We start from the raw sequence: 27,778 nt of genomic DNA, 5'->3' as shown, positions 1-27,778 counted from the left end.
TTCATCATTCTAGCATTAACTGCACATTCAAAATATTGCTTCTGCTAGGCAACATCTGACAGGTTCACAGTCTGATGATTCCCTGGGCTGAAAAGAGCTGCAAATATGACTGAAGTTTGTCGTCTCCATTAATCTCTGGCATGAAAGAAACTAGAAAATGCATAGCATGATCAAATCAGTCTAGACATTCAACTCCACATCAAAAATTTAGCATTGAATATTAATCTACTGTAGCATTCTCAAAGCCTAGCCCCGGGGTTTATAGTGTTTACTGGTTTTCTTATTCCAACCCACTTGATTCATTTTAAAGGTTTGCAGGAAACACTCTCATTCACTTCAACTTACATAAAATATCAGTATGATATAATTTTTGCTATCTTGAAATCTAACCAATGACCTTTAGGCTAGTAGGATTGTGAAGGACCCCACCCATCCCAACAACAGGCTCTTCTCTCTGCTGAAGTTAGCGAAGTGCGTTCACTCCCTGAAGACCAACACAGAGAGACTGAAGAAGAGCTTCTTCTCGCAGGCCATTCGGGCCCTGAATCAGGGCAACTGATGAACTGATGGGAATTCTGTGTACTCTGGGTATGATGTCCACAATAACATCATTAAAAAAAACTGTAAAAACTGTAAATTGTACATTGTATATATGCATAGTATACATCCCCTCTTCATTCATCCTAACATATTTATTTATCCATTAATCCACATCCATTTCCCTGCATCTCTCCTCGGCCACGGACAGAGCAGTTACAAAAGGCATTTCACTGCCAGTTATACCATATTTGACTATGTACGTGACAAACAAAATTCGAACTTTGAACGTTGAACTCTATATATATGTTGCGAGGCCAAGTGCATAACTTTCATCCCTTACATTCATTTTTGTAATATGTTTTCTTGGAGATATTGCTTTGTACACAATCAGGTATACAGGTTCAGAAACTGCCAGATTATTCACCTATAAAGAACATCTGATGTTACAAAACAACAGGTGAGATGTGATCTATTCATTTTGACTTTGACAAACCAGAGCCTAAGTAGGGAGTGTAGCTCAACCTACAAGATGTTTGTGCATTCATGCAGAAAAAGGGACATGGCCATACAAATAAAGAACTTCCTATAAACATGATTTTCTCATCTATTCTCACTGGTTCATTGCTTATTGCTATTCTCATGTAGTTGTCACACATATCTGATACAAAAAGATGTGACAGTGATTTCAAAATTGCTTTCTAAGGCATAGTGCTAATGGGGAAAAAAGGTTTTATTGCAATTAAAAAAATTGTGATTTAAAAAATGTGAATGATGACAAGTGAAGATAATTACTATTCTAGCAATGGAAAAGGTGAGATTCTGTAGGGCAATAGTTCTGTATATCTCTATATAGGCTGGATATCTAGCTCTATGGAATGCATAATGCATCAAGCTGAAACACCCTGCTGAACCTTCAGTGTCACGTGTTTAAAGCATATCTGGCATGACTGCTCAAAACAAACACAGATTTTATAAGAGGACATGTCTGATAATAATCAGAACAATTACATACAACATAAATCAATTTGATTTCTTAGAGGGCTTATTTGCTCATTTCAGCCTTCCGTGACGTCAGTATTGCATAAACAGAAACTGCAAAAATGACTAATCAGTGATATGTTTTGCAATCCTAATGCTTGCAAATGCCATTGTCTGGGATAGCTGAAGCACTGTGTCACATCACATACAATAACTCCTCTTACATAACTGTCACCCCGTCTATGTGGGTGCAGTAGTCTGGCTAAGATCTGGCCTTTATGCTGTGGGTCTCAATTTTTTTGGGGAAACCATATAGGATAAAATAATACAAAATGCTAAAATAATACATAATAATACGAGTATACAGTACAAGATACTCAAAATGCCATAGTGCTATGGACCGTCTATTCATGATCTATTCATCTATTCATGGAATATTTAAATGACCACTGACCCTGCTCCTATATTGACTGACTAAATTAATATTTATTGCAGGGTATTGTTTATTAAACTGATGTTGTCTAACGAACTCTAGCACTTATTGTTTATTGCATTTATCATTGTTTCAGAGACACCTTATGAATTTTGTACTTCTAGTCATCAGCATTGATCCCTGTATTTCTACAGTATTCTAGTTCATTGGAATACTGGACCCTAACCTACTCTACTGGCTAGGATGTATTCTATGAGTAAATGACAAAGCACTTTTGTAAGTCGCTCTGGGTTAAGAGCGTCTTCCAAATGCTGTAAATGTAAATGTAAAGTTATATCTTGCTGTGTAATGAATACGAATATTCAAAATTAAAGCTGGCAATACTGCAATCATTTTGTTTTATGTTATGAGACCACTGTATCGCAAATAGATTGTAGCACCATGGTACAGAAGAGATACGGGTATGCATTTAACAAATATATTTAGGTAAGAGTACTACAGGTTTTAGAGAATGCAAGTTTAGCAACTAAGCCAGATCTGTTGATATGTAGGTTAGTTTCTACATCACACCTGTCACTTTTGAAAAAGCATTACTTGTTTGAACGCTTCCCTCCCAAAGCAGTGAGATTAGGTTTTTACTTTTTAGGAGTAGAAGGTATCCCTGCCTGCTGTCTGATACCCTGACCCTGCTACAATCTTGCCCACTGCAGGACTAGAGCCAGGACTGAGTCAGAGATCAAGCCAGAAAAGGCACAAGACTTTATTGTAGCATTTGTGGTAGTACAGACACCTTGCCATACCACAAAGTGATCCAGGGGAGGAACCACAAAGATGTTGCCAACCACAAAGATGTTAGTCTTAGGAAACACCATCTGTATTTATCCATTCATTCTCTAAATTGCCTAAAACTACCATCATCTCCTTGCATGTACATTTAAAAAGAGATCGTACTGATAGTTTGCTGATAATTTTGTAATGTTATTTCTTCTCTATATCCTTATCAATATAAATAGAAAAATCTGTGAAAATCATATGATGACAACTTTGTGTGGTTATTATAAAATAGACTTTTCTGGTATAAAATTGTACTGCATGTGTTATGGAGGGGCACCAGGCCTTCCTTTGCATGGCTACAACAATAGTAATGTTTGGGAACATGATCATTTATTCATGGCCACAACTTAGTAAGGAAGGAGAAGACGTTTAAGACATTCAGAAGATACACAGATGACAGACCTTCACGCAAACATTATTTATATTTATATTTTATTTGATTTTTAATTTATTATGATACCAAATTCACATACTGAAATTACATGAACCCAGACACAAACACATTTTCAGACTTGACAGTAATCAGAGATTTGGGCATCCACCAGAGGGAAGTACCTGCAAGGTTAAATAGCTCCAGCTGGCTGTATCGCAGATGTGTGGAACCCGACATTAAATCTAAAAACTGTTTGATTGGCTTTGAGACTCCCTGATGCCTCAGAAAATTCACTGCAAATGATATTTTTTTATCCATTAATTAAACATAATGTAAAAATTATTTTTTTGTAAATATTTGCAATTTAGTTGTTTTACCAAATTAACATTTTGGCAAAATAACCTATAAATAAATACTATTATATCAACTAATAAAGTATCTCAAATCCTGTAGCCTATTTTGTGCCAGATTGTGTCATCTTATAGCCTAGTTTGATTACTCTTCCTGTTATACTTAAAATATCCCTACAAATTTAGAAACAGATGAATCAGTTCATGAGAATGTAATGAATATTCACTGCATGTGACCTTGCACAAATTTCTGCTGTGATGTATAGTCCTTCAGCTATGAGGTTCTGAAAGCTTCCTCATTCCTTGTAATAGCCTCATCAAATGCAAACAGGCACGTACTACGGCAGTGCCATACAATGAGAAAACATTTGGTCCAAGTCATTTAGTCATGCTAGAGTTAGATTAGTTCTAGATTTAGTTCTTTTATTTCTTATCTTTGATTGAGCAGCAAACATTACCTCAAATTATGTGTTACCTCAACTAATAAAAGGCTACTGTTGGAATTATCCAAAGTAGAAAATATGTGACATATCAGCTATAAAATTTAAAAGTCACCAATGTTTTATAAATTTATGCATATGCAATGAAACTAGCTCTGAGGAGTTGTATACTTTTTGGTCAGGTAAAAAAAATATATAAAGAAAATGTATTATTTACTTATATGCTTATTTATTGTAGGTACTTAATGCCAAGTAAAAATATGGCAGTTGCACTTTATACAAGCAGAACACTGATGAACCTTAGACATCCTTAGACATCCCATCACAATTCACTGAAACCACTCCAGCATCAACCTCAAACACATACATTTGGGTGCTATAAGCTATCAAAACTATTCGGATCTTCATAACGACGTTGTTTTACAAAGCTCCATTTGGGTTACGCACAATGTACCAAATATGAATAGTGCCATGATCACACCTGAATTCACCACAGCATAATGAGACTTAAGACATTTGAGGTAGGTTGAAAACCACTGAGCTGATAACATTCACATAATGGTTGGTGTAATGGCAGATAACAGTCCCATACAGAGTATAGTATTTATATAAACACAGTAATTATTATTAAATAAATATAGTATTTATTCATGCAAACGAGAGAGAAAGCAGCAAAGAATGTATGTTCACTTAAACCAGCCACCTGGCAAGTAAAGCTCTTCCTGCGTTTGTCTCACTTTCATCTGTCTTTCACATAGTGCTTTTAGATTAACTAGGTGAAATAACAAGTTAAACAATGTTGTCTTTGCTCACATTACATGGCAAGGTAACAGTTGTCAATTATGGTCATTTTTCTTTTTTTGGGTGGGGGTGGGGGGATGGGGATAAATGCATTGTTGCTCAATTCTACATGGGACTTTCCTGTTTCTGATTTCCTTGTTCTTATCTACCTATCTCTGCTGGCATTTCAGTCTGACTTAAAAGACGCAACTATTAAGATGAGTGCATTCTTCTAAACCTGTTCCATTGGTCACATGGGAAGACTTACTAAAAATGTACTTACTGCTTTGTTTTGTTAGCAGATGCATTCTTCTGAAACACACCTAAAGGCCAGCAATGTTTGTTTTTTTTTTATTGTGGTGGTTCACTCATTGGTCTTGTTTCATCTCATGCTCTCACTGGCTATTGGTCATTGCTGTTTTATATGACACCAGAAATAAAACAAATCTTAAGATTAAAATGTATACCAGTGTTATTTATAGACTGGTGTTTTTTGGGTGTTTCTGTCATCACAAGCTTTCTGTAAGTCATACGTAAAATACACATGTTTTGGGCTTGGCTTAAGACTACAAATGGGCATCCATCCAACTACCTGAACTGTGTTAACACACAAAAACCCCACAACACTTCCCTTTCTCCCTGACTACCTGACTAACACCAAAACCACAAACCCATTCCCAAACAAAACGGTTGTTAAGATACACAAGACACAGATTTATGTATATAGCAAAACCAAATCCAGTATGGAGAGAACTAAGATTTAAAGTCTATAACAAAGCAAAAGTATGATAACAGAATTAAGAAATGAGCAAAAACAGAACATAGAAATACAAAGCTGTCAATAAAGCAAGCATGATGTTACTGAGTGTTTCCTGATGATGTTCCTTACAGCTGGGGGAAGTGGGTGAAATAAAGACTGAAGGTGGACCTTGTCCTCCCGTCCAAGCCCAAAATTGGAGAAGCCAAATTTGGGCACCTTTTGGTCCATTTAGAATATGCAAAGGACAGTGTAAATTCCTGAGCCATTGACTTTGTCTGAATGCTTACTGGGATTCCGAACTTCCTCCTTCAGTCTCAGCCCAACACAAGCTGGATAAGCAATATTCAAAGAGGAAGTTTTAAATAACAAAGCCGGATTCAGATTTATTCCACCAATTGTTCGTTGGCAAAATGTTATATGCTTTTCTGACTAAGGCCGTGTATTTCTGTTGGAATCAATGTAAACTTTCTTTCTCATCTACAGTCAAAGTCACATTCTCAACAGCATAACTGGTGCGAACACCATTTTGTGTTACTAAGTAGCATAAAAACTATGAAGATATGACAAACTCAAAACGCACAATTGTGATACTGGTAACTTAAAAAAAACATAGTATATTTGAGAAATAACTACAATGTGTGATGGAAAGATGAATTACCAATAGTCTGAAATCATGTGATTCTATCACTAGCCTCTAGTCATCCCCTACCATTAATAACAGTAATAATGTAGGCACGTAGCACTAAAAAAGGCCACTTTGCTTAAATACCTTTGCATAAAATGTACCTCAGCCTCTACAGTCTGAAGTAGAGATATTTTTAGAGACTCTTTAATGGAGCAGGTTGTATACAGAATACTTGTATACAGAATAAACGAAAGCCTACAAATCACAGTGTCAGTTAACTGCTGCACAAAACCAATCAATTGGGAGAACTGTCAGTAAAGGAGGGCAGTAGTTACTAAGCATAAGAGTTCACATATTTTACTATACTCAGTTCACATATTTTACTATACTCAGTTCACAGATTTTACTTTACTCAGTTGCTTAAACAGTTCGAAATACTAAGGAAGGGCATAGAAAATTGTATGTTAAAGGTATAGAAAAAATTGTTAAGTATGAGTATATATATTATCATTAATTAGAGCTCGTTGGAAGAGGAGGAAACAAAGAACACAGTAGGCCTGCATATGCTTTTGCGCATGCAGGAGTGTGTTTATTGGAAAGGGTGTGTGCACATGTAAAATGATTACATGGAAGGATCTCATGAATCATTTGGGTGGCAGTATGAAGAGGAATGATGGAGAAATCAGATAAAAAGAGACAAAAGAAAACAGCCTGATAAACAGGCAGGACATGGCGGTGGCAGCACTGAAGAATCTCTGCAATGACAAAGCATACAATAGTACCAACAGAAATCAATTTTCCTAAACTAACATAAGATTAGATAAAGTAAAACAGTCCTAAAGTAAAACAGCACCCCATTTATACAGGTTCCCATCAATGTGATGGCAGACCAGGTGAACTAGCTTATATAATGAAGAGGTATATAAGCCTACTCTGGCATCACTGAAAAACCCCATCAAGTATAAATGTCAACAATAGGTGGAAATGATAGGCGGGGTGAGGGTATGTAAACATTACCATATAATGTTAATATAATAGCATAGGTTTATGCACAACAATTCATTTTTAAGTTTCAATTGATTGCACCCCCCCAATACAGTGCACCCTTCAATACAGTGCACTCCCCAATACAGTGCACCCCTCAATACAGTGCACCCCCCAATCACACATACACTACCCCTCTGCATGAGTGTCCGTGCAGCAAGGAATTGTTTCAGTGCAGTGGTAGGTAATCTTCAACAAGTGGCTACTTTACAAAGGTTAACTTTAAACAAAGTATGTGTCAGACATTTTTTGTTTCATCCCCTCAACAGAATAAAGCAAACTTGTTACCAGACTGTATTTTATTCGCTCCATTACCTCGTGACTGAATCTTGTGCATCAACATGGTTGCCATACTGCTACAAGGCAGCTGTGTTTTCTAATGCATGTATGTCTAGGGAGACAGGAGATGCACAATTAAAATCATCACAACTTGCAGAATATTTCAAGCAGTTTTGATTTGATAGCAATGCCAGAGCTGTATTACTGATACAGCATACTTGGTTCTGTGATACTGGCATGACAGGGGAGCAAGAGGAGAGGTTGCTAGAAGGTGCTCTTTATTTTCCATAAGTAAAGGCACTCATTTATAGCAACATAACTGAAATAAAAGGTAAGGGAGCTTGTCATGGTTCTCCGTGTCGGTTCCCCAACAGGTAATCCGCTAATGCGCAGCACCATCCCTGCTGACCAGCAGGTTGAAATAGTTGACGGGAGAAACAAGGGACAGGTGCACATGGTTAGTAGGCTGGTGATTGGGAGCAGGAAGGGGAGAAGGTCTCTGCGGGTGCTCCCGGTGGAAGGAGGCGATGAGGTTGGGGTCCATCACCTGGGAGGCCAGCACCCAGCAATGCTGCTCAGGCCCATACCCCTCCCAGTCCACCAGGTACTGCAACCCTGAGGTCCTCCTCCGAGAGTCCTACAAGGCCTTCACCCTCGATCTCCAGGGGTGGGGGTGGAGCTCCCGAGGGGCTCCCCTCTCGGAGGAGGGGAGCCCCTCGGGAGCTCCACCCCCACCCCTGGAGATCGAGGGTGAAGGCCTTGTAGGCCTTGTAGGACTCTGTACATAGCCGGGCCCTCCACCACGGGCTTCAGGGAAGACGTGTGGAAGGCCCGGCTATGTACAGGCTCAACTATGTCCCGACCTGTAGGTCACCTCATTCACCCGACTAGTTATGGTATACGGATCCTCATATTTGGCCCGCAGTTTGCCCAAACGGCCCGCCTGGCCATATTTGGTGGCGACCCACACTTTCTATCCCAGTTCGAAGCAGGGAGTCGCTCCCCGCTTTTGGTCTGCCTTTCTTTTGTAGGCTGTGATGGCGGCATGCAGTCTCCTGTGGGTTTCCCGCCAAACCTGTTCGCTGCATCTGCGCCACTGCTCGAAAGACGACTGGTCTGACGCTGGTGGGTTCCAAGGATAAAGGGGGGTTGGTACCCTAAAACACATTCGAATGGTGTTAGCGCTGTTCCAGCATGACACAGAGAGTTTTGTGCATATTTGGCCCACACGAGGTATGCACTCCGGGTCTCTGGATGTCGTTGGCAGTATAGCTGAAGGAATTTGCCCAATTCCTGATTTACCCTCTCCACTTGGCCATTGGCCTGGGGATGGTAACCTGACATCAGACTCATGGTAATATTCAGTTTCCCAAGCAGTTCCCTCCGCAGTCTTGAGGTGAATTGAGCCCCCCTGTCTGAGACAATGTCCTCAGACAGCCCAAACTGCCTGAAGATATGGTGGAAGAGCAAGTCCGTTGTCTCCAAGGCTGTGGGTAGGCCCTTTAGTGGGACCAACCTAACCATCTTGGAGAACCAATCCACAATCACCAAAATGGTTGTGTTCCCCTCAGAGGCGGGCAGGTCCGTGACAAAATCTATTGAGATGTGGGACCAGGGTCACTGAGGAGTGGGGAGGGGGAGTAGCTTACCGGCAGGAGGAGTGCACAGGGTCTTGCTGCTGGCGCAGTCGGTACACGAGGACACATACCGAGGACGAGGACGATGTCCCTGTGCATGGCAGGCCACCAGTATCTTGCGCTCAATAGTTGCATGGTGCGAGATGATTCCAGATGTCCAGTCCCCACAGATGTGTGTGCCCAGGTGATGAGATCCCTGCGATGTCTAAGCGGGACATATAGTCGGTTGGGTGGACATTTGGGATGCAGGTTTGTGGCCTCTATGCTGTGGTCGATGTCCCAGGTCACAGGGGCCACGAAACACGAAGGGGGGAGCACCAGTTCCTGACTGGAGGACTGGGGCCTCGGCATGATGTTGCCGGAAGAGCGCGTCCGTCCTCACACTTTTCTCTCCCGGGCTGTAGGTGACACGAAAAGCAAACCTGGAGAAGAAAAGAGACCACCGCGCCTGTCTAGAGTTCAACCTTTCTGTGGTCTGGAGGTACTCTAGGTTCTTGTAATCGGTGATGACAGTGAAGGGGTGTCTCGCTCCCTCCAGCCAAGGCCTCCATTCCTCCAATGAGAGTTTCATTGCCAGGAGTTCTCTGTACCCGAACTACAGTGAAATACCAGGCCCCCCTCAACTGCTCAAGCACTGCAGGGACCAGGGGTAGGGGATTAACCAGTAGTTTGATAAGTTTGTTAGTTTGTTAAATAAGTAGTCCACACACGGCCTCAACCCTCTGTCCTTTTTCTTGACGAAGAATATACCTGCCGACGCTGGAGAGGTGGAGGGGTGTATGTAACCCTGTGCCGTGGCCTCCCTGATGTACTGTTCCATGCCCTTAGTTTCCTCCTAGAAAGAGATGAGTCAGAGTAGCAATGATAGTTCTACACTTTTTGCTATGATTCTGTAGATTTCCTTCCTTAAAAATGGTATTCTCAGAGCTGGGCAGAGGACTATGTGTATGCTTTTAAAGCAATTTATGATAACCAAAGTACCCGTATATATTTTGGAAAAGATCAGTTGACTAACATAAAAACCCAGATCAGACCAGAATACTACACTGCAATAGAGGGCAAATGGTCTTATTTAAAAATCATAGGTTAAAACTTACATAACATCACAAGGATATTTGTAATAAATATGTATGATCTGTTTGATATAAATATGTACAATATCCTTGAAAGGTGTTATTTAAAAGAATTCAGATGAATGAAAAAGTATGGAATGCAGTGTTTGTTTTTGTCAAGTCAAGTCAATACTTTGATTATCAAAATTTCAATTTTGAGTTTTTTGTGTTACATTTCATAATACTTACATTATTGCTTTCAAATGTTCTTGTCTTTCACAACATTGTGTTTTTAAAAAATTGTAATTGCAATAACAGCACTGGCAACAGTTACAATTACCACATCCCAAACAAAAAATCTAACATGTACAAATACTACAACAACTGTAACTACAACTGGTACTACAACTGCAAAATATGACACAACAGGAGTAACAACAAAAAATAATCCAACAGCATCTACATGTACCACTACTCCAGGAACAACTGCTACACAAATTAGTACTCCAACAACAGTAACTGCGGAATATTGTCAGGATCCTGCTGGTGGCAAAATAAAGCCGATGACAAACAGTAGTTCAACCTAAACTAAAAGATAAGCAGAGAAAAAAAACTACCTTTTCCAAAACAGTGTAGTGCAAAAGTGAGAATTAGAGGTTGGAGCAGTTTAAGAGAAACAATTTAGCTACTCAGCATTACAAGAGATATATGTAATACATATCTAGATGTAATGCAAGAATGAACTGAAGAGAGTATTTAACTTAGGTGCAGCATTACTAACCAAATATGTTTTAGTATTTAACCTGATTCAAAAATAAGACAGCAACAGATAATGAAGGGAAAAAATATAGTCTTGAACTAATTACTTGACTAATTACTAATGCCTCTTTAAATATGTGTACATTTTGAAACACACCAGTGTTATTTTTTTTTACAATGACAGTGTCACATAATAGTTTTTAGAAAAATTGTTATTCATTCACAATTTGTTATTCATTCACAATCCAAACACAATCTGGTGTCTGTCACACTCTGTAGGCATACAATTTCTTAAGATCTAAATTAGTAGTTACTCCACATGTTACTCCACTGCCACTCCCTTCAATGGCTCCCTGTAGCTGCACGCATCAGATTTAAAACCTTGATGCTTGCCTACAAAGCCAAAAATGGACCATGAACTCCCGCTTGCTGTCTGGACAACAGAGTCTCTTGCAGTCTTCAAACGCAGACTGAAGACCTATCTATTTGTAGAATATTTAAAGGACAACTCCCTTATTGACTGACTAATTTAGTACTTATTGTAGGGCATTATTTATGCTTTTTAACAAACTCCAGCACTTATTGTTTATAGCACTTATCATTGTTTAAGATAGACCTTATGTATTTTGCACTTCTAGGTATCAGCATTCATCCCTGTATTCTACAGTATTCTAGTTCATTGGTATGTTACTTCTAATCTACTATACTGTACTTGGATATATTCTATGAGTAAATGACAAAGCACTTTTGTAAGTCGCTCTGGATAAGAGCGTCTGCTAAATGCCGTAAATGTAAATGTAGTTAGATTTCAGGTTTTTGTACAAGGCATTCCAACAAATGTGAATAAAACTATATGTGAACTCACCAACACAAAGAATGTCAGCAGTATCCTTAAATAGAATATATATATATATATATATATATATATATATATATATATATATATATATATATATATATATATAATTTTAAATATAGTAAGATGTTCTGCGTATGACATTGGTTATACAAGACTGATATGTACTTTTAAGTTAAGAATTTTATCAGTTATTATCTGAAGCTGTTGTGCAACAGGTACATGTCACAATAAATATTGTATTTCTTCCTTCTGTTGCTGATGATAGAATATGTCAAAAATGAATGTGAACAACACACCTTGCATGCCAGACAAAAAAAAAAAAGTTACCAGACACCAGTTGTGGTTATGGACAAATTTAGTTAAACTATACAACTGCGTCATGCTCTCGTCTTATAAAAAGGCCCAAGCTATGCCATGCATTGCTCTACAAACCTGCAAAATAGGACACAATATTACAACCACCTAGGACTGAGGAATTAGGAAACTGAAACATACAGTACAACATCATTAGCTAAATAACAACTCAACGAGTTTACAAAGACTGCACTAAGCTGACTTTATTAAGAAATTAGGTGAGTTTGAACCGTCTTTTTTATACACAATATTTAAAGGTTTTCCTTTTTTGTTGTAAAAGTAGTGATAAATGTTCCTAAGTAAAATTCCATATGGATGATTTTTTCCCATCAGGCTAAGCATGTAAAATCTTAATATCAAAAATTGATCAGAACAAATCTAAAAGAATCTCAATATCGATCAAGAATCTCTGAAATTCCTTACAGGTGAAAATTAACACTATCAATTTCTTAAAATAAACACTAGGATTTACATAACACTCTAATACACTGAGAAGATACCATGGAAGTATATCTTATACAGTGACATTTTAATGCCATGGATACAAGATGTACTTACTGAACAAAAGAAAGATTTGACTTCACAGTTATTAGTAAACATTAAATAATTAATTACAGTGGTAACAAGTAAGTAATTAAATGTGTAACATAAATGTAACAAGTAATAATTATCCATAAAGTCAATTTCAAATAATAAGCCTACAATTACAGTGGCAACAATAAATGTTTTATTTTGCAAAAACGTTTAGAATTCTATTTCCCTTACAGTTTTCATGCTAGAACGATCAAACTTTCTAGAGACCGTTAGCATATTCGGTACACCTGATAATTGTAATTGGCTTTTTCAAGCAACCCCTCAAATATTCCTATTTCATCACTTTATCTGACCATTTTTACCACAAACTTGCATGGAGTATTTTTTACATTTCAACCTGCAACCTCCATGTACACTGCACATGTTAGTATTGTTAGAAACTACTCATTTACTTTTCACAACTTTATTACTCATTGATCCCTCAATTTTCATTCCATACACTTATAGACATAAGAAGGCATCATTTCTTATTCCTATGTCTTACAAGCTAGAAACACCTTATACTGGTATACCTGGTATACCTATTCAGGCTCACTCACCTTAACTATCCATTTCCCAAGATACTTTCTCTACAGATTACAGCTGCACCCAAACTGTAAACTGCCTTTCCTACTGTGTAGGCCTTAATTTATCTGATGCTTCTCTTCTCTCTTCCATACCTCAATTTCCTCATAAATGATTTTGGTATACCTTGAATTTTACAGCTACAGCTATGAAACTTGATATAATTATTAAATGGCCAACTCAAAGCACAGAAAACACTTAAGGAACTTATTCAATGGATCCTTTTAACCTTTTTATTCTCTCCATTACTACTACTATGTTTGAACTCTAGTTTGTTAATGGAACCTATTGCCATTAAACCAAACTGTGTTTTTGTCAGCATTCTTTCTTTAGGGTTTCATGATATAGGGGATACCACATAAATCAATATAGTTTTTCTACTGTTTTATGTATAACCCTACTTCACTGAATAACACTAACAAATTAACACTAACACTAATTTACCTGTTTGCAATTTGTTTCTTAGTTATTGTTGCATGGTCAGGTGAAGTATAAACCACAGTAGCAAAATGGTTTTACAGTGTAAACTACATGGATTTGGAGCTGTAAAATACAAACTTCAAACAAAAGTCAAGGCAGGTTTTATTCTCGGTCTTCCCCATAATTTGTATATTGGAATGAATGCCATTTCTCTGGTCTATGGTGTAACACAACAGTAAGGCAGAACAGTATGCTGGATTTCACAAGTCTCAATGCACCACATAATAGTGTTAATTGAGTTCAGAATAAAGCACGAAACAGAAAAAATACATTACAGTACAACAAGGTAATTACAAGTTTCAGATATGACTAAACCACGATTTAAATTATCCAGTGTTGTTCTGTTACAGAAATGTTTACATACATAATATTCTTACTTAGATGTAGATGAGATAAATACACCGAGATTCCATTGAATGAGTGCTTGAGAATGCTAGACATGTTGCCACTGTATTATACAAGTCAAGTCAAATTTATTCATATAGCGCTTTTTTACAACAGTTGTTTTTCAATAACAAAACACATATCTGTCAAAAAGATTTAGAATTCAGAATCAGTAATTAAAATATAACGCATATTTTATACAACCTGTTTATCTTAAATAAGAATTACCACTACACAGAATACTATGCTAATATAATGAAAGCAAACAAAATCAGAAATCAGGTCAATGATGGAAATTCCAATAGCACAGCCCATATCTATGTATTTAACTGCATTTTTATCCAACTGTTTATCTATCCTTCCACATCAAAAAGAATAATACCACATAATAAAAAGACCAATAAATTGAGTGGTTTTTAACATGTATATTTAACATATCAAACATGACTTACACAGAAAATAAGGTAATGACAACATTACAAAACGGTCCTGCTCACAGGAATTGAAAGTTGTAGTAACAAACAGTGAGAGTGGAAAGCTGTAGATGTGATAAAAGTAGTTTGTATACTGTCTGAAAAACAATGAGCTAGCTAGCATGACTAGTTTCAACAATTAATAATAAATAGTCCTATGACAGGTAGTGAACCTATAAAACCAAAAAGTAACTTGCTAGCTATGTATGCTGTCGTCTTTGAGACATTTATATTAAGAGCCAGTGCAGTTGTGTTCTGTTGTAAGAAATTTGCACCGCGTAAATATTTGCAGTGTAAATATAGCTCTACTGTTTCACTTGACGTAGCACTTTAATATAAAACATGAAGATGAAAAATTACAAGAACATTAGTTTGACATGCAGCAAGAGAGAAAAAATGGTTGCAGCAAATAGAAAATTTAAATATTGTAAGTCATGCAGAATGAAGATGAAAAGTCAGATGAGTCAGAGTACCAATGATAGTTCTACACTTTTCTCTATGATTCTGTAGATTTCCTTCCTTAAAAATGATATTCTCAGAGCTGGGCAGAGGATTATGTGTATGCTTTTAAAGCAATTTATGAAGCCAGAATCAATCAACAATGGGATAATGCATAACCTAAGTACCTGTATATATTGGAAAAGATCAGCTGACTAACATAAAAACCCAGATCAGACCAGAATACCACACTGCAGTAGAGGACAAATGGTCTTATTTAAAAATCATAGGTTAAAACTTACATAACATCACAAGAATATTTGTAATAAATATGTATGATATGTTTGATATAAATATGTACAATATCCTTGAAAGGTGTTATTTAAAAGAATCCAGATGAATGAAAAAGTATGGAATGCAGTGTTTGTTTTTGTGGGTAAGTCAATACTTTGATTATCACAATTTCAATTTTGAGTTTTTTTGTGTTACATTTCATAATACTTACATTATTACTTTCAAATGTTCTTGTCTTTCACAATATGTTTTTTTTATTTTAATTGCAATAACAGCACTGGCAACAGTTACAATGAACACATCCCAAACAAGTAATCTAACATCTACAAATACTACAACTCCAGGAACAAATACTACACAAACTAGTACTCCAACAAGTGTAACTACAACTGGTACTACAGCTGCAAAATATGACACAACAGAAGCAACAACAACTATTATTCCAACAACATCTTCAACTACTACTTCTACTGCAGGAACATCTGTTCCAGACATTACTACTCCAACAATTGTAACTACAATTGCAAACTCTGACACAACAGAAGCAACAGCAAATAATAATCCAACATTATCTTCAACTACTACTACTCCAGGAACAACTGCTACACAAACTAGTACTCCAACAACTGTAACTACAAATACTACTACAACTCCAAAATCTGACACAATAGAAACAACATCAACTATTATTCCAACAACATCTTCAACTACTACTACTACTTCAGGAACATCTGCTACACAATCTAATACTCCAACAACTGCAAACTCTGACACAACAGAAGCAACAGCAAATAATAATACAACATTATCTACAAGTACCACTACTCCAGGAACAACGGCTACACAAACTACTACTACAACCTTAACTACAACTCCAAAATATGACACAACAGGAGCAACAACAACTACTACTCCAACAACATCTTCAGGTACAACTACTCCAGGAACATCTGCTACACAAACTAGTACTCCAACAACTGTAACTAGAACTCCAAAAGATGACACAACAGCAGCAACAACTACTACTCCAACAACATCTACAAGCACTACTACACCAGGAACAACTACTAAACAAACTAGTACTCCAACACCTGTAACTAGAACTCCAAAATATGACACAACAGAAGCAACAACAACTACTACTCCAACAACATCTTCAGGTACTACTACTCCAGGAACATCTGCTACACAAACTAGTACTCCAACAACTGTAACTAGAACTCCAAAAGATGACACAACAGCAGCAACAACTACTACTCCAACAACATCTACAAGCACTACTACACCAGGAACAACTACTAAACAAACTAGTACTCCAACACCTGTAACTACAACTGCAAACTCTGACACCAGAGAAGCAGCAGCAAATAATAATACAACATTATCTACAAGTACCACTACTCCAGGAACCACGGCTACACAAACTACTACTACAACTTTAACTACAACTCCAAAAGATGACACAACAGAAGCAACAACAACTACTAATCATACATCAATTACTACTACTACTCCAGGAACAACTGTTACGCAAAGTAGCACTCCAACAAGTGTAACTACTACTCAAAAAGATGACACAACAGTAGCAACAACAACATCTTCAACTACTTCTCCTCCAAGAATATCTGCTACACAAACTAGTACTCCAACAACTGTAACTACAACTCCAAAAGATGACACAACAGAAACAAAAACCACTACTAGTTCAACAACATCTACATCTACTACTACTCCAGGAACAACTGTTACGCAAAGTAGTACTCCAACAACTGTAACCATAACTGCAACTACAAGTGCAAAATCTAACACAACAGCAGCAACAACTACTACTCCAACAACATCTACAAGCACTACTACACCAGGAACAACTACTAAACAAACTAGTACTCCAATAACTGTAACTTCAACTCCAAAATATGACACAACAGAAGCAACAGCAAATAATAATACAACATTATCTACAAGTACCACTACTCCAGGAACAATGGCTACAAAAACTACTACTACAACTTTAACTACAACTCCAAAAGATGACACAACAGAAGCAACAACTACTAATCATATATCAACTACTTCTTCTACTCCAGGAACAACTGTTAAGCAAAGTAGCACTCCAACAAGTGTAACTACTACTCAAAAAGATGACACAAGAGTAGCAACAACAACATCTTCAACTATTTCTACTCCAGGAATATCTGATACACAAACTAGTACTCCAACAAATGAAACTACAACTCCAAAAGATGACATAACAGAAGCAAAAACCACTACTAGTTCAACAACATCTACATCTACTACTACTCCAGGAACATCTGCTACACAAACTAGTACTCCAACAACTGTAACTACAACTCCAAAAGATGACACAACAGAAGCAACAACAACTACTAATCATACATCAATTACTACTACTACTCCAGGAACAACTGCTACGCAAAGTAGCACTCCAACAAGTGTAAATACTACTCAAAAAGATGACACAACAGTAGCAACAACAACATCTTCAACTACTTCTCCTCCAAGAATATCTGCTACACAAACTAGTACCCCAACAACTGTAACTACAACTCCAAAAGATGACACAACAGAAGCAAAAACCACTACTAGTTCAACAACATCTACATCTACTACTACTCCAGGAACAACTGTTACGCAAAGTAGTACTCCAACAACTGTAACCATAACTGCAACTACAAGTGCAAAATCTAACACAACAGAAGCAACAACTACTACTACAACAACAACATCCACAAGCACTACTACACCAGGAACAACTACTAAACAAACTAGTACTCCAATAACTGTAACTACAACTCCAAAATATGACACAACAGAAGCATCAACAACTACTACTCCAACAATATCTTCAAGTACTACTACTCCAGGAACATCTGCTACACAAACTAGTACTCCAACAACTGTAACTAGAACTCCAAAAGATGACACAACAGCAGCAACAACTACTACTCCAACAACATCTATAAGCACTACTACACCAGGAACAACTACTAAACAAACTAGTACTCCAATAACTGTAACTTCAACTCCAAAATATGACACAACAGAAGCAACAGCAAATAATAATACAACATTATCTACAAGTACCACTACTCCAGGAACAACGGCTACACAAACTACTACTACAACTTTAACTACAACTCCAAAAGATGACTCAACAGAAGCAACAACTACTAATCATATATCAACTACTTCTTCTACTCCAGGAACAACTGTTAAGCAAAGTAGCACTCCAACAAGTGTAACTACTACTCAAAAAGATGACACAAGAGTAGCAACAACAACATCTTCAACTATTTCTACTCCAGGAATATCTGATACACAAACTAGTACTTCAACAAATGAAACTACAACTCCAAAAGATGACACAACAGAAGCAAAAACCACTACTAGTTCAACAACATCTACATCTACTACTACTCCAGGAACATCTGCTACACAAACTAGTACTCCAACAACTGTAACTAGAACGCCAAAAGATGACACAACCGCAGCAACAACTACTACTCCAACAACATCTACAAGCACTACTACACCAGGAACAACTACTAAACAAACTAGTACTCCAACAACTGTAACTACAACTCCAAAAGATGACACAACAGCAGCAACAACTACTACTCCAACAACATCTACAAGCACTACTACACCAGGAACAACTACTAAACAAACTAGTACTCCAACACCTGTAACTACAACTGCAAACTCTGACACCAGAGAAGCAGCAGCAAATAATAATACAACGTTATCTACAAGTACCACTACTCCAGGAACAACGGCTACACAAACTACTACTACAACTTTAACTACAACTCCAAAAGATGACACAACAGAAGCAACAACAACTACTAATCATACATCAATTACTACTACTACTCCAGGAACAACTGCTACGCAAAGTAGCACTCCAACAAGTGTAACTACTACTCAAAAAGATGACACAAGAGTAGCAACAACAACATCTTCAACTATTTCTACTCCAGGAATATCTGATACACAAACTAGTACTCCAACAACTGTAACTACAACTCCAAAAGATGACACAACAGAAGCAAAAACCACTACTAGTTCAACAACATCTACATCTACTACTACTCCAGGAACAACTGTTATGCAAAGTAGTACTCCAACAACTGTAACTATAACTGCAACTACAACTGCAAAATCTAACACAACAGAAGCAACAACTACTATTCCAACAACATCCACAAGCACTACTAATCCAGGAACTACTAAACAAACTAGTACTCCAAAAACTGTAACTAAAACTCCAAAAGATGACACAACAGAAGCAACAACAACTACTACTCTAAGAACATCTACAACAACAAAATTGGATACAACAGAAGAAACAACAACTATTAATCCAACATCAACTATTACTACTCTAAGAATAACTCTTATGCAAAGTAGTACTCCAAGAACTACAACTGCTACTACAACTGCAAAATCTGACACAACAGAAGCAACAACAACTACTACTCTAAGAACATCTACATCTACTACTACTCCAGGAACATCTGCTACACAAACTAGTACTCCAACAACTGTAACTAGAACTCCAAAAGATGACACAACAGAAGCAACAACTACTACTACAACAACAACATCCACAAGCACTACTACACCAGGAACAACTACTAAACAAACTAGTACTCCAATAACTGTAACTACAACTCCAAAATATGACACAACAGAAGCATCAACAACTACTACTCCAACAATATCTTCAAGTACTACTACTCCAGGAACATCTGCTACACAAACTAGTACTCCAACAACTGTAACTAGAACTCCAAAAGATGACACAACAGCAGCAACAACTACTACTCCAACAACATCTATAAGCACTACTACACCAGGAACAACTACTAAACAAACTAGTACTCCAACAACTGTAACTACAACTCCAAAAGATGACACAACAGCAGCAACAACTACTACTCCAACAACATCTACAACCACTACTACACCAGGAACAACTACTAAACAAACTAGTACTCCAACACCTGTAACTACAACTGCAAACTCTGACACCAGAGAAGCAGCAGCAAATAATAATACAACGTTATCTACAAGTACCACTACTCCAGGAACAACGGCTACACAAACTACTACTACAACTTTAACTACAACTCCAAAAGATGACACAACAGAAGCAACAACAACTACTAATCATACATCAATTACTACTACTACTCCAGGAACAACTGCTACGCAAAGTAGCACTCCAACAAGTGTAAATACTACTCAAAAAGATGACACAACAGTAGCAACAACAACATCTTCAACTATTTCTACTCCAGGAATATCTGATACACAAACTAGTACTCCAACAACTGTAACTACAACTCCAAAAGATGACACAACAGAAGCAAAAACCACTACTAGTTCAACAACATCTACATCTACTACTACTCCAGGAACAACTGTTATGCAAAGTAGTACTCCAACAACTGTAACTATAACTGCAACTACAACTGCAAAATCTAACACAACAGAAGCAACAACTACTATTCCAACAACATCCACAAGCACTACTAATCCAGGAACAACTACTAAACAAACTAGTACTCCAAAAACTGTAACTAAAACTCCAAAAGATGACAAAACAGAAGCAACAACAACTATTACTCTAAGAACATCTACAACAACAAAATTGGATACAACAGAAGAAACAGCAACTATTAATCCAACATCAACTATTACTACTCTAAGAATAACTCTTATGCAAAGTAGTACTCCAAGAACTACAACTGCTACTACAACTGCAAAATCTGACACAACAGAAGCACCACCACCAACATCAACTACTCTAGCAACGTCCACTGCTATTCCAAGTATTCCAAGTACTACGTCTCGAGTAAAAACTACTACTACAACAACTATTCTGACAGCTACAACAACTGCTGCTACTACAACACAAATATCTACATCATCTGGACCACTAACACCACCAACAAGTTCTCTCGCACCTTCTGTTATTGATACAAGTACTACAACAACAACAAATCCAACAACAGTAGAAAAAACATCAACAACTACATCCAGTAGCCCAGCAACCTCTACTACTCCAACAAGCACCCCTTCAGAATCATCTGCAGGCATAAAGATATCACTTACAACATCAACTCCAGTAAGTATTAGTATTCTACGGGCAATCACTCCATCAAATGTGACCAACGCTACTACAACACCAAAAATTGCTTCAATAAGAGTAGAAACATCACAATCTACTAACGTCACAACTACTCCAAGAATAACTATTCCATTAAATTATTCTACCACAGCGGCAAATACTATTGTGACAATTGCTCCATCAACTACAAGTACTACTTTAACAACAGCAGCAATTCCAACAAAATCTTTCACTACAACATCACAAACTACCACAAAAGCAACAGTAACAAATACTACTACTCCAACAACTACTACTACTTCAACAACAACTGCTACAAATACTACTACTCCAACAACAACTACCAATCTTACAATGACTACTACTATTCCAACAACAACTACTACTCCAACAACAACTACTATGACAACAACAACTACTACAATAACTACTGCAACAACTACTTCTACTACTCTAACAACACCAAATGCTACTACAACAATGACTACTCCAACAACAACTAGTACTACTCAAAGAACAACTACTACTACTACTCCAACAACAACAACAACTACTACTACTACTACTCCAACAACAACTACTACTACTACTATTCCAACAACAACTACTACTCAAAGAACAACAACAACTACTACTACTCCAACAACAACTACTACTACTCCAACAACTACTATTACTACTCCAACAACAAGTACTACTACCACAACAGCAGCCGCAGTAGCAACAACAAATCCTCCTCTAGCTGTTGGCCTGATGATTGTCATTCAGCAAGTGTATGCTCCTGAGCTCAGTGATCATAATAGTGCACAGTTCCAAGCCTTAGAAGTTGTAGTTGTTTATGAGGTGAGTATGACACTAATAAAAAAAAGCGTTGAAATATCTGATTCTGTTAGAACGCTGTACTGAGTGTGGGATTTTGCGTAGAAGACAACTGAAACCCACAAAGATTCTTAGTCAAATTCTGTATTAAGAGTATACAAAGAAATAGTTAAGAACATTGCACTGGCAGAGTTTATGAACAATTATGAAACTCTCTTTGTAGTTCAACCAACTGTACAGAAGCTTGTATGGAGTTCTCTTCATCAGGACTATAGTGCTAGGTTTTAGGTAAGAGTTGGTGCTTATGACTACAGACTGACTTTCATTACAAGCATGTGAAGTAGAACCCTATAGCACCACTTTATCATTTCTTAAGCAATAATGTTTATATAAACTACTTCTTAAAATCGTTACGAAGACTTTTTAGTCAATGCCTTTTTTAAGATTTTATTATATTTTTTCCCCTTCCCAGAGCTGGGCCCACACGCGCAGCACAAAATGTGGAGGCAGACATCCAGTTAATCTTCAACGAGAATTCCACAACACCGATACCAGACAATACTCAAATTTTGAATGCTCTTAAACAGGCTATAAAAAACCCAAGCTCAGGATTCAACCTGTCAGTGGATGCAGCCTCAATCACTATCACCAGTGAGCTGAGCCTAATCTACCAAATTTCTGTTACAAAGTTAATGGCATTAATTATATGTTAAGCAAGTACTATTGTAGCTAGCGAAGCTTATTATTATTGGTAATATTAGATAAGTGTAAGTTAATTCTGTATTCTAGTGATGCGTCAGGAAGAATTTTTGCATAACATATCCTATTTTTGTCTTTCAGGTTCTCCACAAACTATACCTATGATATTGCTAACAAATGGCACTTTTAGTAGTGCTCTCTCAAATTCATCTTCAACTTTATTCACAAACAGGTCATCAATGATTAAATCAGGAGTAAGTATGAAAATCTGTTAACTGCAGAAGTACTCTTTAAAAAAGTATGTGTGTGTGTGTGTGCGTGCATGTGTTTGTGTGTGTGTTTTAACCACCTAATTTTCCCTTTACTTTGTAGCTTAATCCTTTTTTCATTGCTGACTACCCTAACAAGTTCAGCACATTGACAGTCGCAAATTTCAGGTAATTACATTATGTGATTATACATATGTGCACAGACACACACCTGACCAGGCAAAACATATTTAATGTTGCAAAGGTTTGCATCACAACCCACTACATAACCAAATGATAATCAAATGGTTTGCATTAGTATTTTCTTGTGGTTCACATTACATTTGCCCATCCAGTGATGGAGGTCTTACCACTAACGGCATAGCGTCGATCTGGAACTTCATAGACCTACATTTCGGTGCCAATGTCACGCTGCCCAACAGCACCCAGATTGGAGAAACGATAATAAGAGCAGCAAGAAACAACACCCTCCCCTTTCAGATCTTCACCTCTAAAATTATAGTGAATGGCACAGGTAAGTAATTTCATTTACATGGTTTATGGAAACTCATGTTAAGTCTAACTCAGCTTGTGTCAATTTGTTCACTTTTATTCATCAAATATTCATACTTTATTGCAATGCAGTAATATCATCAAGTGAAGTCAGCAGCAAGATCAGCATCTTTTCAGCATCCTTCATGGTGGCCATGTCACTTCTGGTCACATGGTCCAGCTGAAGAAAACCATGAATCTTTCACCAGGAAAGATGCAGAAGGATTACAGTGTCTAACTATCTCACGGAACAATGCAAAATTTAAGAAACCTCACAAGAAGCCCAGCTAAGCACAAAATTCTTAAAGAATGCTTATCCCCTCAAATGTCCCAATCATTTAAACTAAATAATATATAAATAGAGCACTTTATCAACTGAGCAATTGCAATGAAAAACCATACATATCCATTTACTGTTTTTCCACATCCTACAAAATAAAAACAATAATATAAAGCATTACTGCAAAATTGTAATTTAATTTTAATGTAGACATTGTACAAAATCAAAGACTAAAATAACCAATTACACAAAAATGGGAAATGGCTGAAATATCGTTTTTCATTGCAAGAGCTCAACTATTATGGTCATTTTTAAAACCATGTCAGTGTTTGCTGTTCAGACTGCTCTTATGATGATTTTTATTGTAACTTTCTTTAAGTTATTTTTGTATATAATGATTCTCAAGTCTGTACAACTCATAGATAAATAATATATAATTACATTACATCATTCTACAGTGTTTAGTGCTTTACTTTTTTATGAACACATCTTGTATTAAATAATCTCTTGAAAAATAATTAAATTAAAAATGTAAAATGAGAAGAAAAACACGTGAATGTTTTTTGCTTAAATTTTTAGTACATAAGTGTTTGCATCTGTAGAAGGGCACATCTGCGTCACATGCACAATAATCAAACAGGTATTATGTAAAGAATGCAGTCAAAAATGTGGGAGTATGACGACCCACCCTGGGAAGCAATGAAGAGTTCCTCAGATAACTGGAGAGTCAAGAGCAGCCCTACGGACCGAAACATTTAGTTTTGGTGTAGCTGGTCTGACCTAGAGAGCTGACCAGAGTACACTCACATTTGCGCTATGAGCTTTCTAGGAAGTGGTTGCATTCCCGTCGGCACGGGTGGATGGATTGCATCTGATTCCACAGAGTCTATAGGGTTTTCAACAAGAACAGAAATCACTCTTTATCTTGTCTGCACATGTATACATGATTCGTTGTGCTCAGTATTGATGGCTGAATGAAGTTACACTTATAGTGTGCCCTCTAAGGAAATCAAGGCCACTTTACAATTAACACACACGACTTTATTAGGCTAGCTATCACTAGTTATGCAGACATACACATGCAGTTTATTAGGATAGCCAGTTTTTACCTAACCTCCATGTTTTTGGACTGTGTGAGGGAACCGGCAACCCCACAGGAAACCCATGCAAACATGGGAAGAATATGGAAACTCCACCAAGATAGGGACATGAACTGGAGACCTAGTGCTGAGAGGCAAATGTGTTCACCTTGGCCAGTGTGCTGCCAAATGGTTGTGATGTGATGGTTGTGATGTTTGCATTATTGTGCCACAGAGAATAGTATAGACATAGTATACATAATATACTATACCTTAGTTTACTATACATTACAAAGTATAGACACGATTATAATCCAGTTTCAATCAAAATGCTCATTATATTTCTGTAAGCCTAGAATTTCATTAGTAGCTATCCATTTCTTCATAACTGATACATAAATAGTGATTATGGCTGTTATACTGCAATGCTTTACTGTAGTCAAACATTTCACTCACAACAGTGAGTAAATATTTACACAACAGTTAGCAAACATTTATCTTCAGATAAATGATTTTTCAATGTTACCAGCTGTTATATTTTCTGGCCACTGTTATTGGTTCATTGGTTTTCGTAAATAAAAGGTTTAGGATGTTATGAGTGCCAACAATTTGCACCTCTGATGTAGCATGGTACTTCCATGACCACTGTACGTCTGATAATAACATTACATCAAAAACTAGCTGCAAAGGGTAAACAAACACAATTTTGTCACAATAAACATGATGAAAATTCCCCATCTGGAGGATATACTTTGTCAAATTCTATTAAGCTATATGGGTTTGTATGCACCACCAATGTAAATAAATACCCTGTACTCATTGTATATGTGGAACCACATGGTCCTGTGAGATTACAAAATGCTCTGGATTTTTATTTTTTGTTTGTTTATTTCCTGGAGAAAAAGGACACAACTCAAACATAAGCAAGGAACAACAAAAAAGCCTCAAGGACAAAGTCAAGTGACGTGAAACTTGGGATTTGAGTTTGGGCCAGTGAGGAGGCTTCTGTTGTTGAAGTATTTCAGATATTGAGTGGGGTTGAAATATACTTTGTGTCATTATTTATTCTGCATTTTTTCAGTGAACTTCAAAATATACAAAAAGTGATGTTATTTGTATTCATAACTATACAATTTTAACATTGTTGTTATCGTTTTTAAAATGCTATAAAAGTACTTTTGTTAAGATCTAATAATAGCCTGGTGTTTGTATATACGTCATTCTAACATCTGTGAATGAAGATGTGTGTGAGCTCACCAAAAGAAAGAATGTCAGCATAGACAACCAGATAACTGTCACAAATAATATGTAGATGAAAATATTTTTCTTTAACATAAAAACTGCAAATAAATGTAAGATTTTCTATGATTCCCATGATATTTTATTTTACAGATAAATAAATGTAAGATTTTCTACGATTCCCATGATATTTTATTTTAGAGATAAAAAGATATGCATTTGTTAGAGAAATGTTTCACCATAACACAATGTAACTACTAAGTCATTATCTGTATAAAGATATTTGGATAAGACGCTCAATATGCAGTGTGTTAATAATGTATCTGTCAACAATCTTTTCAAACCAGGATTGGTCTATGTTGTAAGTACTAAAGAGTTAAGGTTGTGATTCTTTAATAATGGTTTCACGGAGTATATCAGCGAGACATGCAGGCATGCAACTGCTATATCGGTCCTTCAAAGGACCTCTGGCTGAAATATTTATTTGGAAATTCTGTGAACTTTACTACAATTTTGAATATCTCTTACTACAGTACACCACAGTTACTCACCCAGAATCACCAAGATTACACACACACGTGTGTGCTTGTGTGTGTGTGTGTGTGTGTATATATATATATATATATATATATATATATATATATATAGGAGGGTGGGCCGTATACGATTTCTAGGCATATACTATCAAATACCTCTCTTTCACTCTGATGTCATTTACTGCTATTTGAACTTTAACTGTGTCAATGTCTTTATGATTGTTAAAAATAGAGGGTAGTGTATATCCCAAATGTGAGTACCCACAGGACATAAACCAGGCACTTTAAATCCAGCAGTCCAGGTTAACATTCTGTATATGGGATCACCAATTGCTAACACATTATTCATTGAAGGGGGCGTCAGGCGGACAGAGAATCTAAGACTTTGAATCAGTTGCTGGTGGCGAAAGCAGGCTAAATTGGCGGAGGGGGAAGCTTTCGCTCATCCTCCGTGATGCTGCTGTTCCCATGCTCCATCTCTTTTAGGCACCGGGATGAACGTTGCTACTCCAGACGCCAGTTTCAGGAATTTGCCATCCTGGCCTCTATATGGTGTAGAAGTTGCTTGTCACCAGCGCTCTTGCATGCAGTGTATTTTCCAAGACCACTTCCAGGCCTGGGAAAAATAGCATTTTGGGCAGTACAAGAGGAATCCTGGTCCTTACTCAGATGGGCTTTCTCTGCATAAAGTTGGGTGCTGTCGATCCAGCAGTGCCTTGATTTCAGCCTCCAGTAATTCCAGCTCTTTGCTAAGAGTATCTTCCAATCTACTTCATTGATCATTATTTGCAAACCTTTAGCAACTAGCCTTATTCAGATGTGCTAACTTTTATGCTAGCTCTACA

At 37.1% G+C, this 27,778-nt stretch overlaps 1 protein-coding gene across 2 annotated transcripts; it reads left to right on the top strand.

Annotated features, from left to right (window-relative positions):
* The first annotated feature begins 12,183 nt into the window (after positions 1-12,183).
* On the top strand, positions 12,184-26,525 carry LOC145657919 (uncharacterized). 2 transcript variants are annotated; one of them, XM_081714775.1, is made up of 9 exons: positions 12,184-12,315; positions 15,406-15,466; positions 15,600-22,324; positions 22,524-22,588; positions 22,773-22,951; positions 23,141-23,253; positions 23,372-23,436; positions 23,604-23,782; positions 23,893-26,525. In XM_081714775.1, exons 2-9 carry the CDS (start codon positions 15,427-15,429, stop codon positions 23,982-23,984), a joined length of 7,458 nt encoding a protein of 2,485 aa, XP_081570901.1. In that variant the 5' UTR covers positions 12,184-12,315; positions 15,406-15,426; the 3' UTR covers positions 23,985-26,525. The 2 variants fall into 2 exon arrangements, with proteins under 2 accessions (XP_081570901.1, XP_081570902.1); XM_081714776.1 differs by lacking the exon at positions 15,406-15,466 and having other exon boundaries at positions 12,197-12,315.
* The last annotated feature ends 1,253 nt before the right edge of the window (positions 26,526-27,778 follow it).

The sequence above is a fragment of the Electrophorus electricus genome, chromosome 5 (genome assembly GCF_041902795.1).
Source record: "Electrophorus electricus isolate QZ-2024a chromosome 5, ASM4190279v1, whole genome shotgun sequence".
In the NCBI taxonomy this organism is placed as follows: Eukaryota; Metazoa; Chordata; class Actinopteri; order Gymnotiformes; family Gymnotidae; genus Electrophorus; species Electrophorus electricus.
Note: the sequence above shows the minus strand (reverse complement) of the source record. Positions and strands in the feature narration are given on the sequence as shown.